The sequence below is a fragment of the Emys orbicularis genome, chromosome 6 (genome assembly GCF_028017835.1).
Source record: "Emys orbicularis isolate rEmyOrb1 chromosome 6, rEmyOrb1.hap1, whole genome shotgun sequence".
Taxonomy (NCBI): domain Eukaryota; kingdom Metazoa; phylum Chordata; order Testudines; family Emydidae; genus Emys; species Emys orbicularis.
In genome coordinates, this window is record NC_088688.1 from 69,495,118 (window position 1) to 69,514,739 (window position 19,622).

The 19,622-nt window shown below is 44.0% G+C and overlaps 1 protein-coding gene across 1 annotated transcript in view; it reads right to left on the bottom strand.

The window, feature by feature from the left end:
* Positions 1-406: 406 nt before the first annotated feature.
* TMEM232 (transmembrane protein 232) overlaps positions 407-19,622 on the bottom strand; it is a 131,096-nt gene continuing 111,880 nt past the window's right edge. The window contains exons 12-13 of the mRNA XM_065406769.1: positions 10,689-10,782; positions 407-595 (exon numbers count right to left, since the gene is read on the bottom strand). Of these exons, the coding sequence (XP_065262841.1) occupies positions 407-595; positions 10,689-10,782 (283 nt within the window). The remainder of the gene's footprint in view (positions 596-10,688; positions 10,783-19,622) is intronic.

The following is a 19,622-nucleotide window of genomic DNA, read 5'->3' on the forward strand; positions in this document are numbered from 1 at the left end:
GGCCGGGGGGAGGGCGCCGGGGGGGAGGGCGGCGAGCCCGGCCGTGGCCCCGCTCTCCCCGGCGGCCGGAGCGCTGCGTCGCCCCCCTCCAGGTGCCGCCCCAAGCACAAGCTTGGTGGGCTGGTGCCTGGAGCCGGCCCTGGGCATAGAGCTGCTTCGACAGCTCAGTAACACCCAGGGATTTTTCCTAGACTGCTGAAATCCTCAGGGGAATGGATTCCTCAGGTGTCACAGAGCTGCAGACCTGGCACGCTAGGTCATTCTACAAGTACACACCAATTGGTCACTGGAGAGCAGAGTTATTTTTTCTAGTTTTTCTTTTAATTTTAAGTATTTAAATTTAAATTAGAAACTCAGTCCCATATTTGTGCTGGTTGCTGAAATACTGACAGTTGGCTCTTTTAATTCACTGTATCAAATCTTCAGCTTTGTGTTTAACAGGAAGCTCATAAGGTTTGGTTTTCTTGTGCAGCTTTTCTTCTCGCCTTTTCATAATTTCTCTGAAGTGCTCTTCCTCCTTCCTTTGTTTTTCCTGAAGTTCTTTCTCCAGGAGCTCCTCCTCTTCCTTAAGTCTGATCTGCAGCTCTTTCTGCCACTGTTGCAAAACAAGAGAATGATTTCATTTTGGTGCATGATGTCTATATAGGAAAAAAACACAATTTGGCATAACCAGGGCTAACGTGAGCAAAATAGTTGCACAAACAGCAAGGGCAGGTAAGGACAGGTATTTAGAAAGAGGGCTTCTGTTGGAGGCTTGCGGCTGTGTGCAAGGGTTGGGGCGGTGGACGGATGTCATAGCTTGCCTTATTGCTGCTAAAACAGAAGTGTATGACTTTGCAGGGAGGAAGGCTCACACGTCCAGTGGAAAATATCATTCATTTGTGGACAGCCCTGCTCAGCTGTCACTTAAACATAATACAACTGGTATTCATATTTCCAATCTATCCCATGGTTTCACTTACAGACATTCTCAATGCTGATAAACTGGGGGGCGGGGATCAAGTAAGAAATGTATTTGCTTATTTCAGCCTTTATAGGGAACATAGGCATTGCCAGAAGTAAAAACATTTTGCTGAAAATGACTGAAAGTATTATAGTGCTGCAATCAAGAAGCAGAAGTTAATGTCTCTTCTTTTGTTCCTCAATGACAATGTTATTACTGCATTAATGGAGGCCCTGCAGCTACAGACTCTTAAATACAGAAAATCCAAGTCTGAGTAACACAGCAATAAAAATATGTCAGGTGTTTTGGGGTTTTTTTAGGTTTCATAAGAAGAATAAAGTGTGGGTGGGAGGGGGGGCGGGGAGGGGAGAGGGAGGAACCACAGTCTCAAAGCACAGGACCAGGTATGGTAAATTCTGGGCTGAAATGTAAATTTTCTCATGCTTTTGGGAAGCTGACTGGAATATTGTGAGGCCCACTGATGCCTTATGGGATAATCAATCCTAAAAAGTAGGTGTCTTTTTCGAAAAACTTCCCCCACCCTGAAACAAACCAGTGGCTCAGGGGCATGTTGTCCATGGTTACAGTGAATGTCAGCTGAGAGAAGTGCTCTGAATTATCAAAAAGATTTCAATACACTTGGTATTTTTTCTGTCTACACAGTGACAACTCAATGGAAAATTAAATCTAAAAGCTGTTTAACGTAATATTTCTTTCGTTCCCAAACCTGGCTTTATAAAATCAGCAATAATGAAGTCAGCAAAGAAAGGTGAATCATATATGATAGCATACAGAGAATAAGGAAGTCTTATGATTTCTTAGGGGAGATTCATATGAGAATTGTGATGGCAAAAGCAAGTCCAAAAACCAAAACAGCACTTCTGATTAACATAACAAAGAAAAAGTTATTTACTTACTATTGTTCTTTGTGAAGCAAAATACCCACTCTTGGGAGCAGATGCATTTCTGGCATTGAACCCTCTTGAAAGCATTGGTCTTTGGGGTCACCTGATGTTGTATAGGGCGTACTATCCCCCTCCTTCCCCCCCCCCCCCAGGTGCTTTTCAGTTTAATCAAATGCTATATACTGTACTACTAAAGACCTTGGAGAAAATGGGCAAAGAAATGTGGGACTCTAGCTGACAATCTTCTGAAAAATCTATGAATAAATAACCTTTTGTTCCCTTATAATACTGTCAGTAGGACATGGCTTTGAGGAGAACCAGTTAAATAAAGACTGCAGCTTGCTCTACTGAACTGGACATCAGACCTAGATGCCAGATCAATAGAGAGAGCAATACTGAGTAAAGGTATGAATATAAGTGCAGGTAGCAGGCTTGTGTAGCTTTGCGTAGCTTACTAAGACTTACTGTAGAGGCTATCTGGGTCCCAATGAAGTGTGTTCTAAGACATTAAAGCACTGACAAGTCCACAAAATCAATCCAACAACACCCACACTGGCAATAACCAGCAGCAGGCATTGGTCTTTCTAACAGCATTCAAACCAGACCCTAGCCAAGGATACAAAAGATAGGGAGACGCTCCATGTGCCCTCACCCTCTTGCATACCTGTCAGAATCTAGCCCTTAGTTAGGAATTTAGGATCTGGGCATAGTACCCCCCTTATATTTAGAAAATGTGTATGATCAATTAGTGTAAATCTCCCTTACTAGCCTGGCTGAGCTTATTGCAGCTAGTAATAGTCTTGAGGACACACAGAGCACTCTTCCAAAAGTTCAAATGGAGGGTCCATCAATCCTGGCAAACAGGAGATTCTAGTCCCAAGTAGCAGAGGCTCACAAATAAGTAAAATGGCATATAACAGTCCTCTCAGAAAATGTCTCCACATTTGGATGTGCAAAGAGATGGGTTTGGACAATACTGTGAGATAGTCTGGCATGTCTGAGTGTTAAATCCATGATTAAAGGTATCAAAGAATTAAATGAATCACTCTTAGCTATGGAGCATATTGTTATGAACTGGGTTAAATCTTGTTATGGATTGAATTAAAATCTCATTGAAACTGATGTCTGAATGTGCCCTTCACATAAGGTTGCTGATTGCCATATTTGGGGCCAGGAAGGAATTTTCTCCTGGGTCAGATTGAAAGAGACACTAGGTTTTTTTCATTTTCCTCTTCAACAAGGGGCATGGGTCACTTACAGGTTTAAACAAGTGTAAATGGTGTGTTCTTGGTAATTTGAAGTCTTTAAATCATGATTTGAAGACTTCAGTAACTCAGCCAGAGGTTATGGGTCTAGTGGGTGAGGTTCTGTTGCCTGCGATGTGCATGATGTCAGACTAAGGCCAGAAGGGACCATCATGAGCATCTAAAGTCTATGAGACAGTTAAGGAGCCACACCTAAAACAAGGCCTGATAGAGTCTGCCCAGGAACCAGCAACATGTGGGCCATGGGTTTGAATGGGTATGGATCTGACCAGGTGTGTAAGAGAGAGACAAGACTTGGGGAAGACAAGAAACAGAGAGATGGTGAGCAGAGAAAGAAAGCGAAGCAGCAACCTGTAAGCAGGGTGATCCTGAAAGAGCTCAGAGAAAGGTTCTGGGTCCGGATGCTGGCTGAAAGAAGCTCAGGGTGTAAGCTAAGAACCATTTTTTGTTCTTCCTCCTGTGTTCACAGAAGCAGAACTTTGTACATTGTTTGTAAATAAACAAGAAAATACCAGACTCCATCATCAATTTCTACTCCCAACTGGAACATCCCCAGTGCCCTGAACTTTGACTAGCCACTCAAATAAAAAAGGGGTAACTATTTATATGAAGTCTAGTTCCTACAACTTCCAAAAATCATATGTTCCAACAGGATTCCCTCAATGTTACCACCAAAACTGATGGTTGAGGAGGACTGAATGTTGCTCCCTTGCAGAAATACTTGAATACTGCCAACCATGCTAGAGAGATCTCAGCAGGCATGGTGACTAGAAATTGGAAACTGTTCTCCTCTTGAGTCTTGCAAAATGTTGTTACAAAAGTACTGTATTTTGAATTTGACATGGACACTGCTGATAACATCCCAGCAATGGTGAAAATGGCCATTGGATCAATGATTACAAATCAAATTTTGCTCTTAGTTATGCTCATGAAACCCAAATGAAGTCAAAATATAAATGTAACTGAAGGCATAATATTGACGACTATAAAAGGTCAAATCCTTTTATACCTGATGCAAAAGATGGTAGCTACTGTAGCAATATAGCATTTCTCTACCTCCCCACTAGGGTATTGGCACAGTAATGACAAGGTCTGGTCCTGCTATCACTGAAGTCTCTGAACTGCAAAACTCCTATTTACTTTAATGGGAGCAGGATCATGGTATTAGAATCTACTTGAATCTAAGCCATTTACATAATTACACCACTTTCTGAAGCACCTGCTACTATTGTTCCAACCAAAACTATTTAGCTCCAGATCACAGCACCAGGCCATGCTTTCTCACATGCTGCCTCTCACGCTTGGGAGAAGCTCCCAGTGAGCATCTGCAAAACTAACTCATTATCCTCCTTCAGATCTCTCCTTCAAACTCTCCTCTGTCATGGTGCCTTCAATAAACTTGACAAGTTAGGTGGCTGAGACCGCTGTCGATCATGCTGAACAATCTTGTCTGATTGTTTCATGTGACTCCCTTGTTTGTCTGTCTGTAACCATCTGTTGTCTCTTTGGGGCAGGGATGTTTTATTCTGTTTGTACAGCACCTAGCACAATGAGGTTAGAGTCCGTGATTGGGGTTCCTAGGCACTATGGTAATATAAATAATAATAATATAGCAGTTCTCACAAAATTACAAAATGCTAATATGTAGCTAAATGTTTTGACAAATTATCGGCACAATGCCTTCCAATTTAGCCACCTGACACTCCAATGTTACTAGCATCTGTTGCCAATCAGGAATTGCTAATGGCAGTCCATCACTAAGTCTCCGTGAGCCATAGTGAAAATTTACCTTTGTAGTGTTGGCATATCTGTCAAGTTGAGTTTAAGCAACAAGGTCAAATTGAATATATCTTTCTAAATAAATAAAAGCAGAATGTAATGATATATTTTTAGATAAAGAAGTTGCTGCCTGAATGCAGTGCAGTGGATTAATGTATTGCTTTAATGGACTAGCCTCCTGCCTCTCCAGCTCATGTAAATCCTACAAGAACAAAGTGATTAAGAAATCTTTTTGATCTGTCAAGGGTAAAGGATGGTCACCAGAAAACTGAGTCAAAGGGTTTGGATTCAGTTGTTAGGAACACACATCAGAAGAAATCAGTGCTCTGTACTCAGATGTAAGCTTTTTGTCAGAAGAAATCAGTGCTAATTCAGGACACTAGGGCCTGGTCTACACTACACCTTTAATTCGGATTTAGTGGCTTTAATTCGAATTAACTCTGGAACCGTCCACACAACGAAGCCATTTAATTCGAATTAAAGGGCCCTTTAATTCGATTTCTGTACTCCACCCCGACGAGCGGAGTAGCGCCAAAATCGAATTTGTCAATTCGAATTAGCGTTAGTGTGGCCGCAATTCGATGTTATTGGCCTCCAGGAGCTATCCCACAGTGCACCATTGTGACCGCTCTGGCCAGCAATCTGAACTCGCATGCACTGGCCAGGTGGACAGGAAAAGCCCCGGGAACATTTGAATTTCATTTCCTGTTTGCACAGCGTGGAGAGCACAGGTGACCACAGAGAGCTCATCAGCACAGGTAACCATGCAGGCTGATAATCGAAAAAGAGCACCAGCATGGACCGTACAGGAGGTACTGGATTTGATCTCTATATGGGGAGAGGATTCAGTGCTAGCTGAACTGCGTTCGAAAAGACGAAATGCCAAAACTTATGAAAAAATTTCCAAGGGCATGATGGAGAGAGGCCACAATAGGGACACAGATCAGTGCCGCGTGAAAGTCAAGGAGCTCAGACAAGCCTATCAAAAAGCAAAGGAGGCAAACGGTCGCTCCGGGTCAGAGCCGCGGACATGCCGCTTCTACGCTGAGCTAAATGCATTTCTAGGGGGGGCCGCCACCACTACCCCACCTCTGACTGTGGATTCCGAGCTGGGGATAATCTCATCAGGGACACCTGATGATTCCGCGGAAGGGGAAGAGGAGGAGGAGGAGGACGAGCTGGCAGAGAGCACCCAGCTCTCCGTTCTCCCCAACAGCCAGGAACTGTTTCTCACCCTGACTGAAGTACCCTCCCAAGCCTCCCAAGCCAGCACCCAAGACCATGACCCCATGGAAGGGACCTCAGGTGAGTTTACCTTTTAAAATATAAAACATGGTTTAAAAGCAAGCATTTTTAATGATTAATTTGCCCTGAGCACTTGGGATGCATTCGCAGCCAGTACAGCTACTGGAAAAGTCTGTTAACATGTCTGGGGATGGAGCGGAAATCCTCCAGGGACATCTCCATGAAGCTCTCCTGGAGGTACTCCAAAAGCCTTGCCACAAGGTTTCTGGGCAGTGCAGCCTTATTCCGTCCTCCATGGTAGGACACTTGACCACGCCATGCTAGTAGCAAGTAATCTGGTATCATTGCCTGACAGAGCCTGGCAGCGTATGGTCCCGGTGTTTGCTGGCATTCAAGCAACATCCGTTCTTTATCTTGCTGTGTAATCCTCAGGAGAGTGATATCGCTTAGGGTAACCTGGTTGAAATAAGGGAATTTAATTAAGGGGACTGAGGTGGCCGTTCCTACTGGGCTGTTTGCCTGTGGCTGAAAAGAAATCCTTCCCTGCATTTAGCCAAGTGCAAGGGGGGGGGGGGGAGGATTGGCCCAGAGCTTTTCGCGTTTTGCTAGCAGGGATCTTCCCTGATACCAGCCAGGCGGTGGGGGGAGGGATAAAGCACTCATCCCAGAGAATTCATGGCGGGTGGGGGGGGGGTGTTAGTTTGGTTCCTGCAGGGATCTTCCCTGATACCAGCCACGCGGTGGGGGGAGGGAGAAAGCACTCATCCCAGAGAATTCATGGCGGGTGGGGGGGGGGGTGTTAGTTTGGTTCCTGCAGGGATGTTCCCTGATACCAGCCACGCGGTGGGGGGAGGGATAAAGCACTCATCCCAGAGAATTCATGGCGGGTGGGGGGGGGGTGTTAGTTTGGTTCCTGCAGGGATCTTCCCTGATACCAGCCACGCGGTGGGGGGAGGGATAAAGCACTCATCCCAGAGAATTCATGGCGGGTGGGGGGGGGGGTTAGTTTGGTTCCTGCTGGGATCTTCCCTGATACCAGCCAGGCGGTGGGGGGAGGGATAAAGCACTCATCCCAGAGAATTGGATGGGGGGGGGGTGTTAACCTTCAGCAGCAGAAAACAAGCTAACAGGAAAACTGCAGCACAACGGGCTTTGCTTGGTATGTGGGAAAGCAGGGCGCAGAAGCCTAAAGACAGTGGCTTACCATGGCAGCATGCAAGGTGAATTCTGTTGCCCCGACCTGCGTCTGTGATCTCTAGCAGCAAAGCCACAGGCACTCAATATTAAGAGGCAAAATGCGACCTTGCACAGAAATCACATGTGCTATGTAATGTGAATAGTATACACCGTGAAAGAGTATAAGCATTGTTCTGAAAAATGTATCTTTTAAAAAAATTCTCTCCTTTTTTCACTCCCTCCAGCAGGTGCAAATGTTTCAAGCCTCCCTCCTCCTTCCCGAAGGCTATCCCAGATAAGGCGTCGTAAAAAAAAAACGAGAGAAGAGATGTTTTCCGAAATCATGCAATCCACCAGGAATGAAAGAGCTCATCTGAATGAGTGGAAGGAGACGGTTTGCAAGTATAGGAAAGAAGCCAGTGACCGTGAGGACAGGAGGGACCAACGTGAGGACATGAGGGACCAACGTGAGGACATGAGGGACCAACGTGAGGACAGAAGGGACCAACGTGAGGAGAGGAGAGACGCTCGAGATGAGAGGTGGCGGCAGGAAGATCAGAGGAGTCGGGAAGCAACGCTGGGGCTGCTGCGTGAGCAAACAGACATGCTCCGGCGTCTGGTGGAGCTTCAGGAACGGCTGCTGGAGAACCGAGTGCCGCTACAGCCCCTGTATAACCCCCCTACCTCCTCACCATGTTCCATAGCCTCCACACCCAGACGTGTAAGAACACGGGGGGGGAGGCTCCATACACCCTCCCATTCCACCCCAGTGGACAGCCCAAGCAAAAGGCTGCCATTTTTTTAACCTTTTTTTACTGGGCTTTTCCTTCCCGCTGATCCTCCTCCCAAACCCCACTCAGGTTCTGTGCCGCTACAGCCCCTGTATAACCCCCCTACCTCCTCACCATGTTCCATAGCCTCCACACCCAGACGTGTAAGAACACGGGGGGGGAGGCTCCATACACCCTCCCATTCCACCCCAGTGGACAGCCCAAGCAAAAGGCTGCCATTTTTTTAACCTTTTTTTACTGGGCTTTTCCTTCCCGCTGATCCTCCTCCCAAACCCCACTCAGGTTCTGTGCCGCTACAGCCCCTGTATAACCCCCCTACCTCCTCACCATTTTCCATAGCCTCCCCACCCAGATGTGTAAGAACACGGGGGGGGAGGCTCCGTACACCCTCCCATTCCACCCCAGTGGACAGCCCAAGCAAAAGGCTGCCATTTTCTTAACCTTTTTTTACTGGGCTTTTCCTTCCCGCTGATCCTCCTCCCAAACCCCACTCAGGTTCTCTCCCTCTTTTTATAATCAATTCATAAAGAATAAATGATTTTTAAACAATGGTGACTTTATTTCCTTTGAAAGCAAGCTGGGGGAAGGGGGAGGGTGGGTTCCTTACAGAGAATGAGTCAATAAAGGGGGCGGGTTTTCAGGAAGGATAAACAAACATAAATTTCACACTGTAGCCTGGCCAGTCATGAAACTGGTTTTCAAAGCTTCCCTAATGCGCAGCGCTTCATCGTGTGCTCTTCTAATCGCCCTGGTGTCTGGCTGCGAGTAATCAGCAGCCAGGCGATTTGCCTCAGCCTCCCACCCTGCCATAAAGGTCTCCCCCTTGCTCTCACAGAGATTGTGAAGCACACAGCAAGCAGTAATAACAATGGGGATATTGGTTTGGCTGAGGTCTGAGCGAGTCAATAAGGATCGCCAGCGACCTTTTAAACGGCCAAATGCACATTCTACCACCATTCTGCACTTGCTCAGCCTGTAGTTGAACAACTCCTGACTCCTGTCCAGGCTGCCTGTGTATGGCTTCATGAGCCATGGCATTAAGGGGTAGGCTGGGTCCCCAAGAATAACAATTGGCATTTCAACATCCCCCACGGTTATTTTCTGGTCCGGAAAGTAAGTCCCTTGCTGCAGCCGTTTAAACAGATTGGTGTTCCTGAAGACGCGAGCGTCATGAACCCTTCCCGGCCAGCCCACATGGATGTTGGTGAAACGTCCCTTGTGATCCACAAGTGCTTGCAGCACCATTGAGAAGTACCCCTTGCGGTTTATGTACTGGGTACCCTGGTGCTCCGGTGCCAAGATAGGAATATGGGTTCCATCTATTGCCCCACCACAGTTAGGGAATCCCATTGCAGCAAAGCCATCCACTATGACCTGCACATTTCCCAGAGTCACTACCTTTCGTAGCAGCACCTCCGTGATTGCTTTGGCTACTTGCATCACAGCAGCCCCCACAGTAGATTTGCCCACTCCAAATTGATTCCCGACTGACCGGTAGCTGTCTGGCGTTGCAAGCTTCCACAGGGCTATCGCCACTCGCTTCTCAACTGTGAGGGCTGCTCTCATCTTGGTATTCTGGCGCTTCAGGGCAGGGGAAAGCAAGTCACAAAGTTCCATGAAAGTGCCCTTACGCATGCGAAAGTTTCTCAGCCACTGGGAATCGTCCCACACCTGCAACACTATGCGGTCCCACCAGTCTGTGCTTGTTTCCCGGGCCCAGAATCGGCGTTCAAAGCCTATAACCTGGCCCATTAACATCATAATCTCCAAAGCACCGGGGCCCGCGGTCTCAGAGAATTCTGTGTCCGTGTCCATGTCCTCATCACGCTGGTCGCTGCGCTGCAATCGCCGCCTCCTCCTCCTCCTCGCCTCTTTTTTCTGGTCCTGTGTAAGCATAAACTCCACGAGAAAGCGCGAGGTGTTTATAATGTTCAAGACTGCGTTCTGGAGCACAACGGGATCCATGCTTGATGCAGAATGGAGTCTGCAGAGTTCACTCAGGAAAAAAGGCGCGAAATGGTTGTCTGCCGTTGCTTTCAGGGAGGGAGGGGGAGGCTGTACCCAGAACTACCTGCGACAATGTTTTTTGCCCCATCATGCACTGGGGTCTCAACCCAGAATTCCAAGGGGGGTGGAGACTGCGGGAACTATGGGATAGCTATGTAAAAGCTACCCACAATGCAACGCTCTGGAAATCGATGCTACTATGGTAGCTTGGACGCACACCACCGAATTAATGGTGCCTAGTGTGGCCGAATACATTCGAATTTATAAAATCGGTTTCCTAAATTCGAATTATATAAATTCGAATTAATCCTGTAGTGTAGACATACCCTAGGATTAGGCTATTATTTAACAAATAACAAAAGGCAGTGTTTTCCATAACTTAAGGAAGCACATAAGATGCACTTGTAGCAGAGTTAAAAGGTAATAAAGTTTGGCAATGGCTGAATTTTGTAATGCTCAATATTCAATTTATGTGAATGCATATTTTTTTCAGGTCTGCTTCTCCTTGCTCAAAGAGCTTTTTTATAATTGTAAACAATGCTACTTGTCAAACAAAAAAAGGAAATAAGGATCTTACCTGATCCTCAATTATCTTCTTTAGCTCCCTATCTGTCCGGGTAAGGATATCTGGATATGGATAAATTGGTGTTCTTGCTTGCAAAAGTTCTTCCCTTTAGTAAAAAGAGAAACATCCAGCATCATGACATATCAGCATTCCTTTTCTTGAAATCATGCCTGCGTCTATGCTAGTCTTTCTGAGGAAATCTTCAACCTGTGCATTTCCATCAATGGAAAAAAGAGTTGGAGTGCTAATGTAAATAGAGCTCAGGAATTTTCATCACTGTGTCATCAGACCAGCTCCGAGTAATGGTCAATATTGAAATCTTCATAACTGCAAGTAATGCTGTTTCTCTGTATTCCCTATTCTGTGCTAAGTATAAGGAATACCATAAATATTGCAGTAACATAAAAAGGCTACCTGTGCACTTGCAGCATGATTGTTTCAACTGTCTACCTACCATAGGGTTACCTATAACACCCATCTTAGTAGTATCTAAAATTGTTTGCAATATTGTTTGTTGCCATGTTGATTCCAGGATATTAGATAGACAAGGTAGGCAAGGAAATATCTTTTGTTCGACTAACTTGTGTTGGTGGAAAGTACTAACTTTAAGGCTTCTCAGAGCTCTTCCTCAGATCTGCGGAAGTAAACCAGAGTGTTTGAGCTAAATACAAGTTGTTAAGTAAACAATCTATCCCAACTTATTAGCTCAGACACTCTGGTTTCCTTCCCTAGACCGGAGAAAGAGCTCTGTGAAGCTTGAAAACTTGTACCTTCCACCAACACCAGTTGGTCCAGTAAAAGATATTACCTCACCTACCTTGTCCCAGTAGCATCTAAATCCTGTTAATAAGTATTTTTATAGCAGAAGTCACAAGGGGGTGCTGTTACATAGTCTTACGACTTTTACTCAGACTGTGAGCAATGTGGTCTCTGAAGAAATGCTGTGTTGTTAGCTTTTTTGTGATGGAAGTTCTTTGGAGGGAGCTGTTGCAAACAGAGAAGTTGCTCTCTGCCTTAGACTCTTCCTCTATGGTTAGTTCTTGGTGCAGAGTTGCTTCTAAGGAACCAGGCATTAGTATTTGGGCTGGGATTCCTGCAAGAGGGTTTTGGTTGAGTGTTGTTTGACTCCTTATGTCCCAGCACTGGTGTAAATCAACAAGTTATACTAAGAAAATGCCAAAAGTCAGTGTCACTGATTTCTCCTTAAATGGGAAACCAGCCTGCAAGATGCTGACTTCTGCTACTGCTCAGCAGAGGGGCAACAGTATTCTAACTACACATAATAAGCACTGTTCTATCCAGGACTCTGGGCTAAAAGATTGTTATCAGATAGTGAGCACACAAAGAAGAAAAGTGATGAAGCTGCCTTGCATGCTTTCAAAGTTGTCAACAGAGCTCTAATCCAAAGCCCACTGGAGTCACGCAGTCTTTCTATTGACTTCAGTGGGCTTTGGAGGAGGCCCACACTAAAAGAAAACGCACGGCCAAAGGCTTTCCCTCACAGAGTGGAGAATTTGTTTCTCCATCTCTTAAAGGGGAATCTAGACAACCATATCCCCATGTTTCCCCCTTCTTGTGATAATTCAGAGGACCACCCTGATGCAAGGAATGGGGAAGTTGGAATGGAGAATATTCTCACTCCCTGTGCTTATATTTCAGGAACAACCTTCTCTCTCCTGTTGTCCTGTTAGGAGTATTTCTTTGGGAGAGTTGCTGGTTTCTTTCATGCCCCTCTTCCCTATTAATGAAGGTATTTGTGGGGAGATCATTAGTTCTGACCCTGCCATTCTCACCACCCGCAGGGAGCCCTAGAGAGACTTCCCCTGCCTCCTGTCTTCAGCAGCTGGGCTACCTCATGCTACCTACTCTCCTGCTGTTGCCATGAGTGACTCTTGGGGGGGAGGGAGGTTCCTTCTCAGATAGAGCAGGTGGGGGGCTCCCAGAGGCCTCCAAGTCCCTTCTCTCACCCCTTCCTCCCCAAAATGTATCTGTTTTGAAAAGCAACACTCCTATTGGACAACTGACTCTTTTTCCTCCCTGTTTTCTTTACACAGTCAGGGTCAGGGAGTGGGTAACACTCCAACACTATACAGCTGACCTAGTTGTTGTGGAGCAACAACAGCTACTATACACAATCATCCAAGAGTCTGCTCTTGGAACAAGCTAGCAGATTGTTTAAAGTGAGTGAATATGCTTCTCTGGGCCTTTGTCTATACTAGCAAGCTCCGTAACTGTAATTTGCTACCAGTGCAGCTCCATCGGTAGTAGCTGTAATGTAGACAGCTTTCAGCTATTATTACCTCCCTGACTCTGAGAAGGATTATATAACCTGGTGATTAAAAATACGTTAGATATCTCATGTGTAGATTACAGCTTACACAGTTACTACCATAGATGGTGCTAAAAAGAGACAAGGGCAAAGTCCTGCAAGCAGCCTGGAAGAAAAGGGACATTGTGTGAAGTTGCTTTTATTGCCATGGCTGAGCAGTATTGCACAGTGAAAAAGGCAGGAACTAAATGAAATAAAGGAGTTTCCTAAAATTTAAGTTGTACTATCATCCGGTAGTAACAATAATAAAGAATCATCATAATATATTGCACATGTATAGTACCTGCCATGTGAGGATCTCAAAGCACAAAACAAATATTATTTCAGCCTCACATCACCTGTTAGATAAGGAAGTATCCCTATTATACAGCGACTAGAACCCAGATCTCCTAACTCCCAGTCCTGTACTTTAGCCTCAATATTATGCTTCCCTCTCATTTGTAGCCAGACAAAATGTGGGTGCCCAAGGGACTTAGAGCACACAACATGGGACTACACAGGAATTTGCAAACTCATAGAAAAGATTAAAAAAAGAAACTAAGTGAGAGAACAGGAGAGTGAAGGACTTCAGTTCTGAATGTGGCCTGGCCATTTGTATTACTTACATATTCCTTGGTGTTGGATGCATACTCCCTTCCTGTGAATTTCCTTTTTTTCCCTGGGTTTCCCTGACAATCTAGACATTTTTTTAACCTAGGTCTTGTTTTGCATATTTAATTGTTTTTCCCCAAAGCATTTTTAGTTGACTATTGCATATTTATTTTAGTGATTATGCCTAATTGTAAAAGTAGTATAAATTCAAGTAATAATTATAAAGAGCCTTATACAATTTTGTGACTAAAATATGCCACACCTGCACAGTAAAGGATTTCTGAAGTTAAAAAGCTTAGCAATTTCAAAGTATTTCCCCCCCCCCCACGTAGAGGAGATGATTAACCCATATTTCTTTATGCTCCAAGAGACACAAATAACATGGTTTTCTTTAAAATGAAAAAACACCTTTTTACTAATAGCAAAGCATAAAAAACTGGGGCAGGGATCTATCTTTTTTACTTGCCCGTAAAGCACCAGGCACACTTTCTACATGGAACAATGTAAAGAATACAAAAAATAAGCTGTTTTTCATCTGTGAGGCTCCCAAAACCTTTACAAACTATATACATACAGTAATTACTTTCCCCTATAGAGCTAGGCATTTTCTATCAGACTGCTGAGATCTTATATGATAAAACTCAGCCAAGTTTGAATTTCTATAGTCCAGTTAGGCAATACTGAAAAGAAGGATTTGTTTTATGGTAAAAAGATTGATGCTACATTAAGTACAGTGGTGATATTGGAACTTGTTACAATAATAATAACCTACAATGGCTTAAAAGAGAACTGGAATAGTTCTTTAAAAACAAAAACAACCCCATAAAATGTTTCTTACCTGTATCAACCTTATCCCATTCGCTTCAGCTACCAAGACTGTAGCTCACAGATGGACAAATTGTACCATAAAACCTGACACACAATTGACTATACCAAATATGTCCTGTACTCTTGCCAACCTGTACCATTTTTGACTACCTGGTTGGTTAAACTCTTTCAGCTTCTTAGTTCCACATCAGCTCTCTCTCAATTTTGTGCAGTACAACACAGCTCAATTTCATCTAGAGAAACAATCTGAATTGCTTAAATTTCTTTGGAACTGATTTTGTAGCATCTGAAGTACAAGTGGTAGTTTCTCAGTGTGCACACTAAATAACCCTGAATTGATTTAAGATGAAGCTGGTCAGTAAAGATCAATTGAGGGCATGATGACCCACAGTAGAAAAAGAGAAATGCAAATCATGGTTTTTCTAGTGAACAGAAAATAGATGTTGTCTTACCGATCAAAACCTCCTTTGCAGATTCTGCACTGGGGATATAACTTGAAATTGATAATCTTTAAACTTTTGCTCAGGGCTGTGAGATTTTAAAGGGAAAAAATTGTGACCTACACTTTACAAAATGACTTTCAAGAAACCAGCCATTCCCAGCAGTTCACTGTATTCTATGTATTCACAAGCCCTCTAGCACAGAGGAACAGCATCAATGGGCTCACCTAAGATTGTTGAAAGCAGACATTTTAATGGGTTTTTGCCATTTCCTCTATGCTAATCTTTGATATTTTTCTTCTGCTTTATTTTCTACTAACACTATTCATACATTTTAAACAGAGGAAGAAAAATGGATGGCAGGACTTGTGCAGCACTGAAAGCAGCCTGATACAATACCTGAGTGCATTTGTGCAACCACAGTATTTTCAAACAACTGCAGTGCTGAATCCCTAAAGTACCTGACAGATGTCAATATATGAACCAACTGTACAAGCAGCAAGTATTCTCTAATGTGAAACCACTTTAACTTAACATGAGACCAAAATACCCAGTTCAGTGAATTTGATATTCACTTAGCTAACAAGCTTGAAGTGCCTTATTGAAATCCATATCAAATGCTTAGTAAAAATGAAGCTTCCACCATCATAGTGAGCAAAATCATAGTATTTAACTATGGATAAAACAACGTATCCTTGATTTTTTTCACATTGTTGATGTATCATCTATAGACATTACATTTATAACAGTAAAATCTTTAATGTTTAATAAAAGATAAGTGTTAATATAGTCTGTGGTGTTAACTTTACTTATAAATCATTGTGATAAAACTCTCACTCTTAAGCTTTCACCTATGTTAATGAATTGAGATAATTATCTACATAGTGCCTCTTCAACATTCTCATACTGTAAATGGAAGGTTTCTTTCAAATATCTAAACACCTACATACTCCATAGCAAAGGTTTATAAATTGCCCTCAGTGGAAGATGGAGATTTAAACACAGAACTATTTATATTTCCAAAGTCAGAGCCTTTTGTTTTACTAAATGGAATAAAAGGATTATCTGAAAACACACAGAGAAATTAGTATAGCAGTTAGCAGTACCTTTCATTTACATATTGGCCTCCATCCTCAGTTGTGTTAGTCACCTTGTTCTGTTCCACCTGTGCACAGCTGCCCTAAAGCCAGCATAGCTGACTACACCAGGGCCTCCCGTGGGTCTGAGGATTCTCTAGTGGTGTGGAGCTGGCTTAATGGCACTGCATCACACCTCCTCATTTGGCCAGCACAGGGAAAAGCTAGGAAGGAAGGGGCATGGCAGAGGCATCCCAGCCTCCTAGTGATCCCCAGATGCTAGGACAATGCCTTTTGGTGCCCCTTCCTAAATTACACTGTTCTCTTCTCACAGGCAACCAAGGAGGGGAGTGATTTTTCCTGAATTGTACTGTAAAACATCACTGCTAAGTTTATATTTATTTTTTTCAATTTTTAATTAAAACTTTTTTCGTTTCATTTGTAGCTGATGTAGTGAGGTTCTATCCTCTTTCCTGAGTATCCATATATTTTTAAAAGGGCAACAGTCAGATTAAGATTCCCCTATTTTCAGGCCAGCAGGAAGGCATACTTGGCTGCCAGCATAAGTTAGAGAAGCCTCCAGGTTGCTTTTACTTACATTTTGCTATTTAATGGTCATTCCAGCAGTAGCAGTCCAACCCCATCTCCTTCCTCGGGTCATGCCCTTTGCACCAGATAGTACAGAGCCATTATGCTGTCTCTGTGTCATGCAGGAGTATTCTGTGGAGGCTGGATCCAATAAGGCTTTACAACTCTTTTAAGCCACCAGAGTGGTGTGAAGGGGCATGTCACAGGGTGACTGCCCCTTTAAGAGGTGAGGGGGTCTAGCCCTACCTGTGACACTTTGTTTGCCTCCCCAGGTGGAGAAAATAAGCAAAGTCACATGACAGGTAGGTCATGTGGCAAAAATCAGGCCATCTGGGGAGGAGATAAAAATATAAAGCTCCAGAGTGAGTGCTAAGGGTAGGGAGTGGCAGGTTAGATAACCTATGGAGAAGACTGGTAGAAGCAATCCTGTCTGAGTCCCAGCAGAGCCCAGGAGTGCAGGGTCCAGGACAGGAAACTTGGGTGAAAAGACTCTCCAGAGAGATGAGGGGCGGCAGTAGAACTGACAGAGCTCCTTGGCTCAGAGGTAACTCAAGGGGGGAGCAGGGAACCTGAAGCTCTGGTGACTGAGGGTGAAATTGGAAACCCCAAGTGAGAAGGGTCACAGGAAACTGTATCTTTTTAAAGACTTAATAAATGAGACCCTAGGAAGGCCAATATGATTGTGTATTTTGGGTGTGGAACAAGTTATTTGGGGAGGCAAGAGGGACCTGAGGGTAATGTGTCTTCAGAGCCATGTTGTGCCATGAGGGAGCATGTTGTGCTCTGGGATGGTACTTGGCCCCAATACTATAATGCAGCAGTTGTCAAACTGTGGGTTGTGACCCCATTTTAATGGGGTCACCAAGACTGGCATTAGACTTGCTGGGACCCGCTGCCTGGGCTGAAACCTGAGCCCAAGGGCTTCAGCCCTGGGTGGCTGGGGTCAGGTTACAAGCCCCATGCCTGGGACTAGGGCTGACGAGAGGGTGGGGAAGCCAGTACAAATTACCGTAGCCCGGCGGTCCGGAAGGGGGCCCGGCTTCCCCCCCCTCTCGTCGGCCCTGTTTAGCCGGTCCACCCTTGCTGGGGGGCCCGAACCCGCTCTCGGCGGCCCTGCCTGGGACAGTAGCCTTCAGGCTTAAGCTTTGGCCCCTCTGCCTGGGGTGGTGGGACTTGGGCTTGGGCCCACCTGCCTGGGGCAGCGGGGTTTGGGCAGGCTCAGGCTTAGGTCCCCTCTCCCGGTGTCATGTAGTAATTTTTGTTGTCAGAAGGGGTTTGCGGTGCAATGAGGTTTGAGAACCCCTGCAAAAATACAATGGGACATCTGGCCCATAGTCTGTAAATCAGTTTGGGGTCTTTTGAGGATGATGTGCTTTATAAATAGCATTTTGACAATATTCCTATTATGTTTTTTGTATTTTAAATCTGGGAGGTGATGATCTTTTCTATAGTTTGTAGTGACCTATACAATTTCCTCTTGCTCCATTGCTGGCTGGCTGCTGCATTAGTTTTCTCAGATTTGTCTGATTCTTATTTATTCTAGTATATTTGTTTTATTTTCCTCCTAGCACAGTCTCTCTAATGGAATTAGTTACACTTTCCTTACTCTAAGCGCTGAATTGACATTTTTTATGCATACAGGTTTTCTTTGAGTTTCTTCTTCTTTTGGATCCTGGATTCTTTCAGCTGGACTTCTGCCTGTAAGTTCTCTTCCTCAGTCTTCTCTTTGCTAAGTTATCATAGCAGCAGCCCAGTGCATGGAAAATCATCATCTGTTAAACTATGGATATGCTGACTTTTTTAATTTCAAGGAAGTGCTTCACACTGACTCTCTGTTCTTTTGGCGATTGCACTCAACTTATTTCTGCTGAAAATGTTAGATAGTAAACCCTTAAATCTGTAATAGAATGTTATCCTTACATGGCATCGGGCTAATGTACATCAAATGATATAGGATGATGAAATCTGACATGACCTAATGAAAAATGATGCATGCCTCAGATGCTTTAGTTTTTTTTACAATTTGCTAAAAGTGGCCAGAAGCAGCTAAGTAGCTTCAAGACATGGAACTCTGTTAATAAATCTTGGGTTTAAAAAAAAAAGAAGTAATAAGTAGCTGAAGCACCTCCAATTTTTATCTAAAATTTCCAACACAGTATACTACTGGGAAATTTCATTTGGGTCTTATTACTTGACATCAGCATTGCCATGTCTGCATTTGCCTTAATTTGTAGGTTCAATCTTTCCCTGGTTGCTCCCTTGTTGTTATAAGACTCAGATTAGTCAAAGACTTCCTTTATACCACAGTGTGCTGCAGTATAAAGTTTCTTCTCATTGTCAGAGCAAGGTGCTTGCTATTGTTTTTGTTGTAATGTCACTGTAAGGTGTTTAGAAACTGTTTTAATAGTCTCTCGTTGTTTAGGACCTAGCTTCTCATGATCAGCCATCTAAAATGGCTGTTTTATGCACACAGCTACTCTATACTTTGCTTTTGCAATTACCTCTACACCTGAACATTTTTTGGGGTGTAACATAGGAGTCTCTCTTTGGAAATATTACTTTCTGAAGCCCAGTTAATTGTGATATGTCTGTCTTACCACCTGAACTACCAACTGTTAAACTGGAACTGCAGAGGACAAAGTGAAGCTGTGATATAGTAATGGTGACACCTCTATAATAGATTCTGTGAGTGCTGCTGCACAGAAGGGAAAATTGGGAACTTTACAGGGAAAATTGCAGCCCACAATAAAGTGGTGAGGAATCCTATGACCTGATTTAATAAAATCTGTTTCTGAATTTTTGGTGGAGTTAACTTACCATATTAGTTCGGAGCCAGGGGCTCAGACCTCACTGGGCTTCTTTTTAACCTTACCCACATAAAATATCTAAGCAGAGCACTGGCATTCACTGCCCTGCTATGTAGCAGTCAAAGCAAAAACAACACTGGTGCCCCACCTAATGCTTTCCAACTATACAAAACACTTCTACTTCCATAATGCTTCACAGGCAAAACACCCAGCCTCACTTCACTAGCCAAGCAAAATGTAATTACTTTACATCACTTGTCTGTCTAACCAACCAACCTCATGTCTAG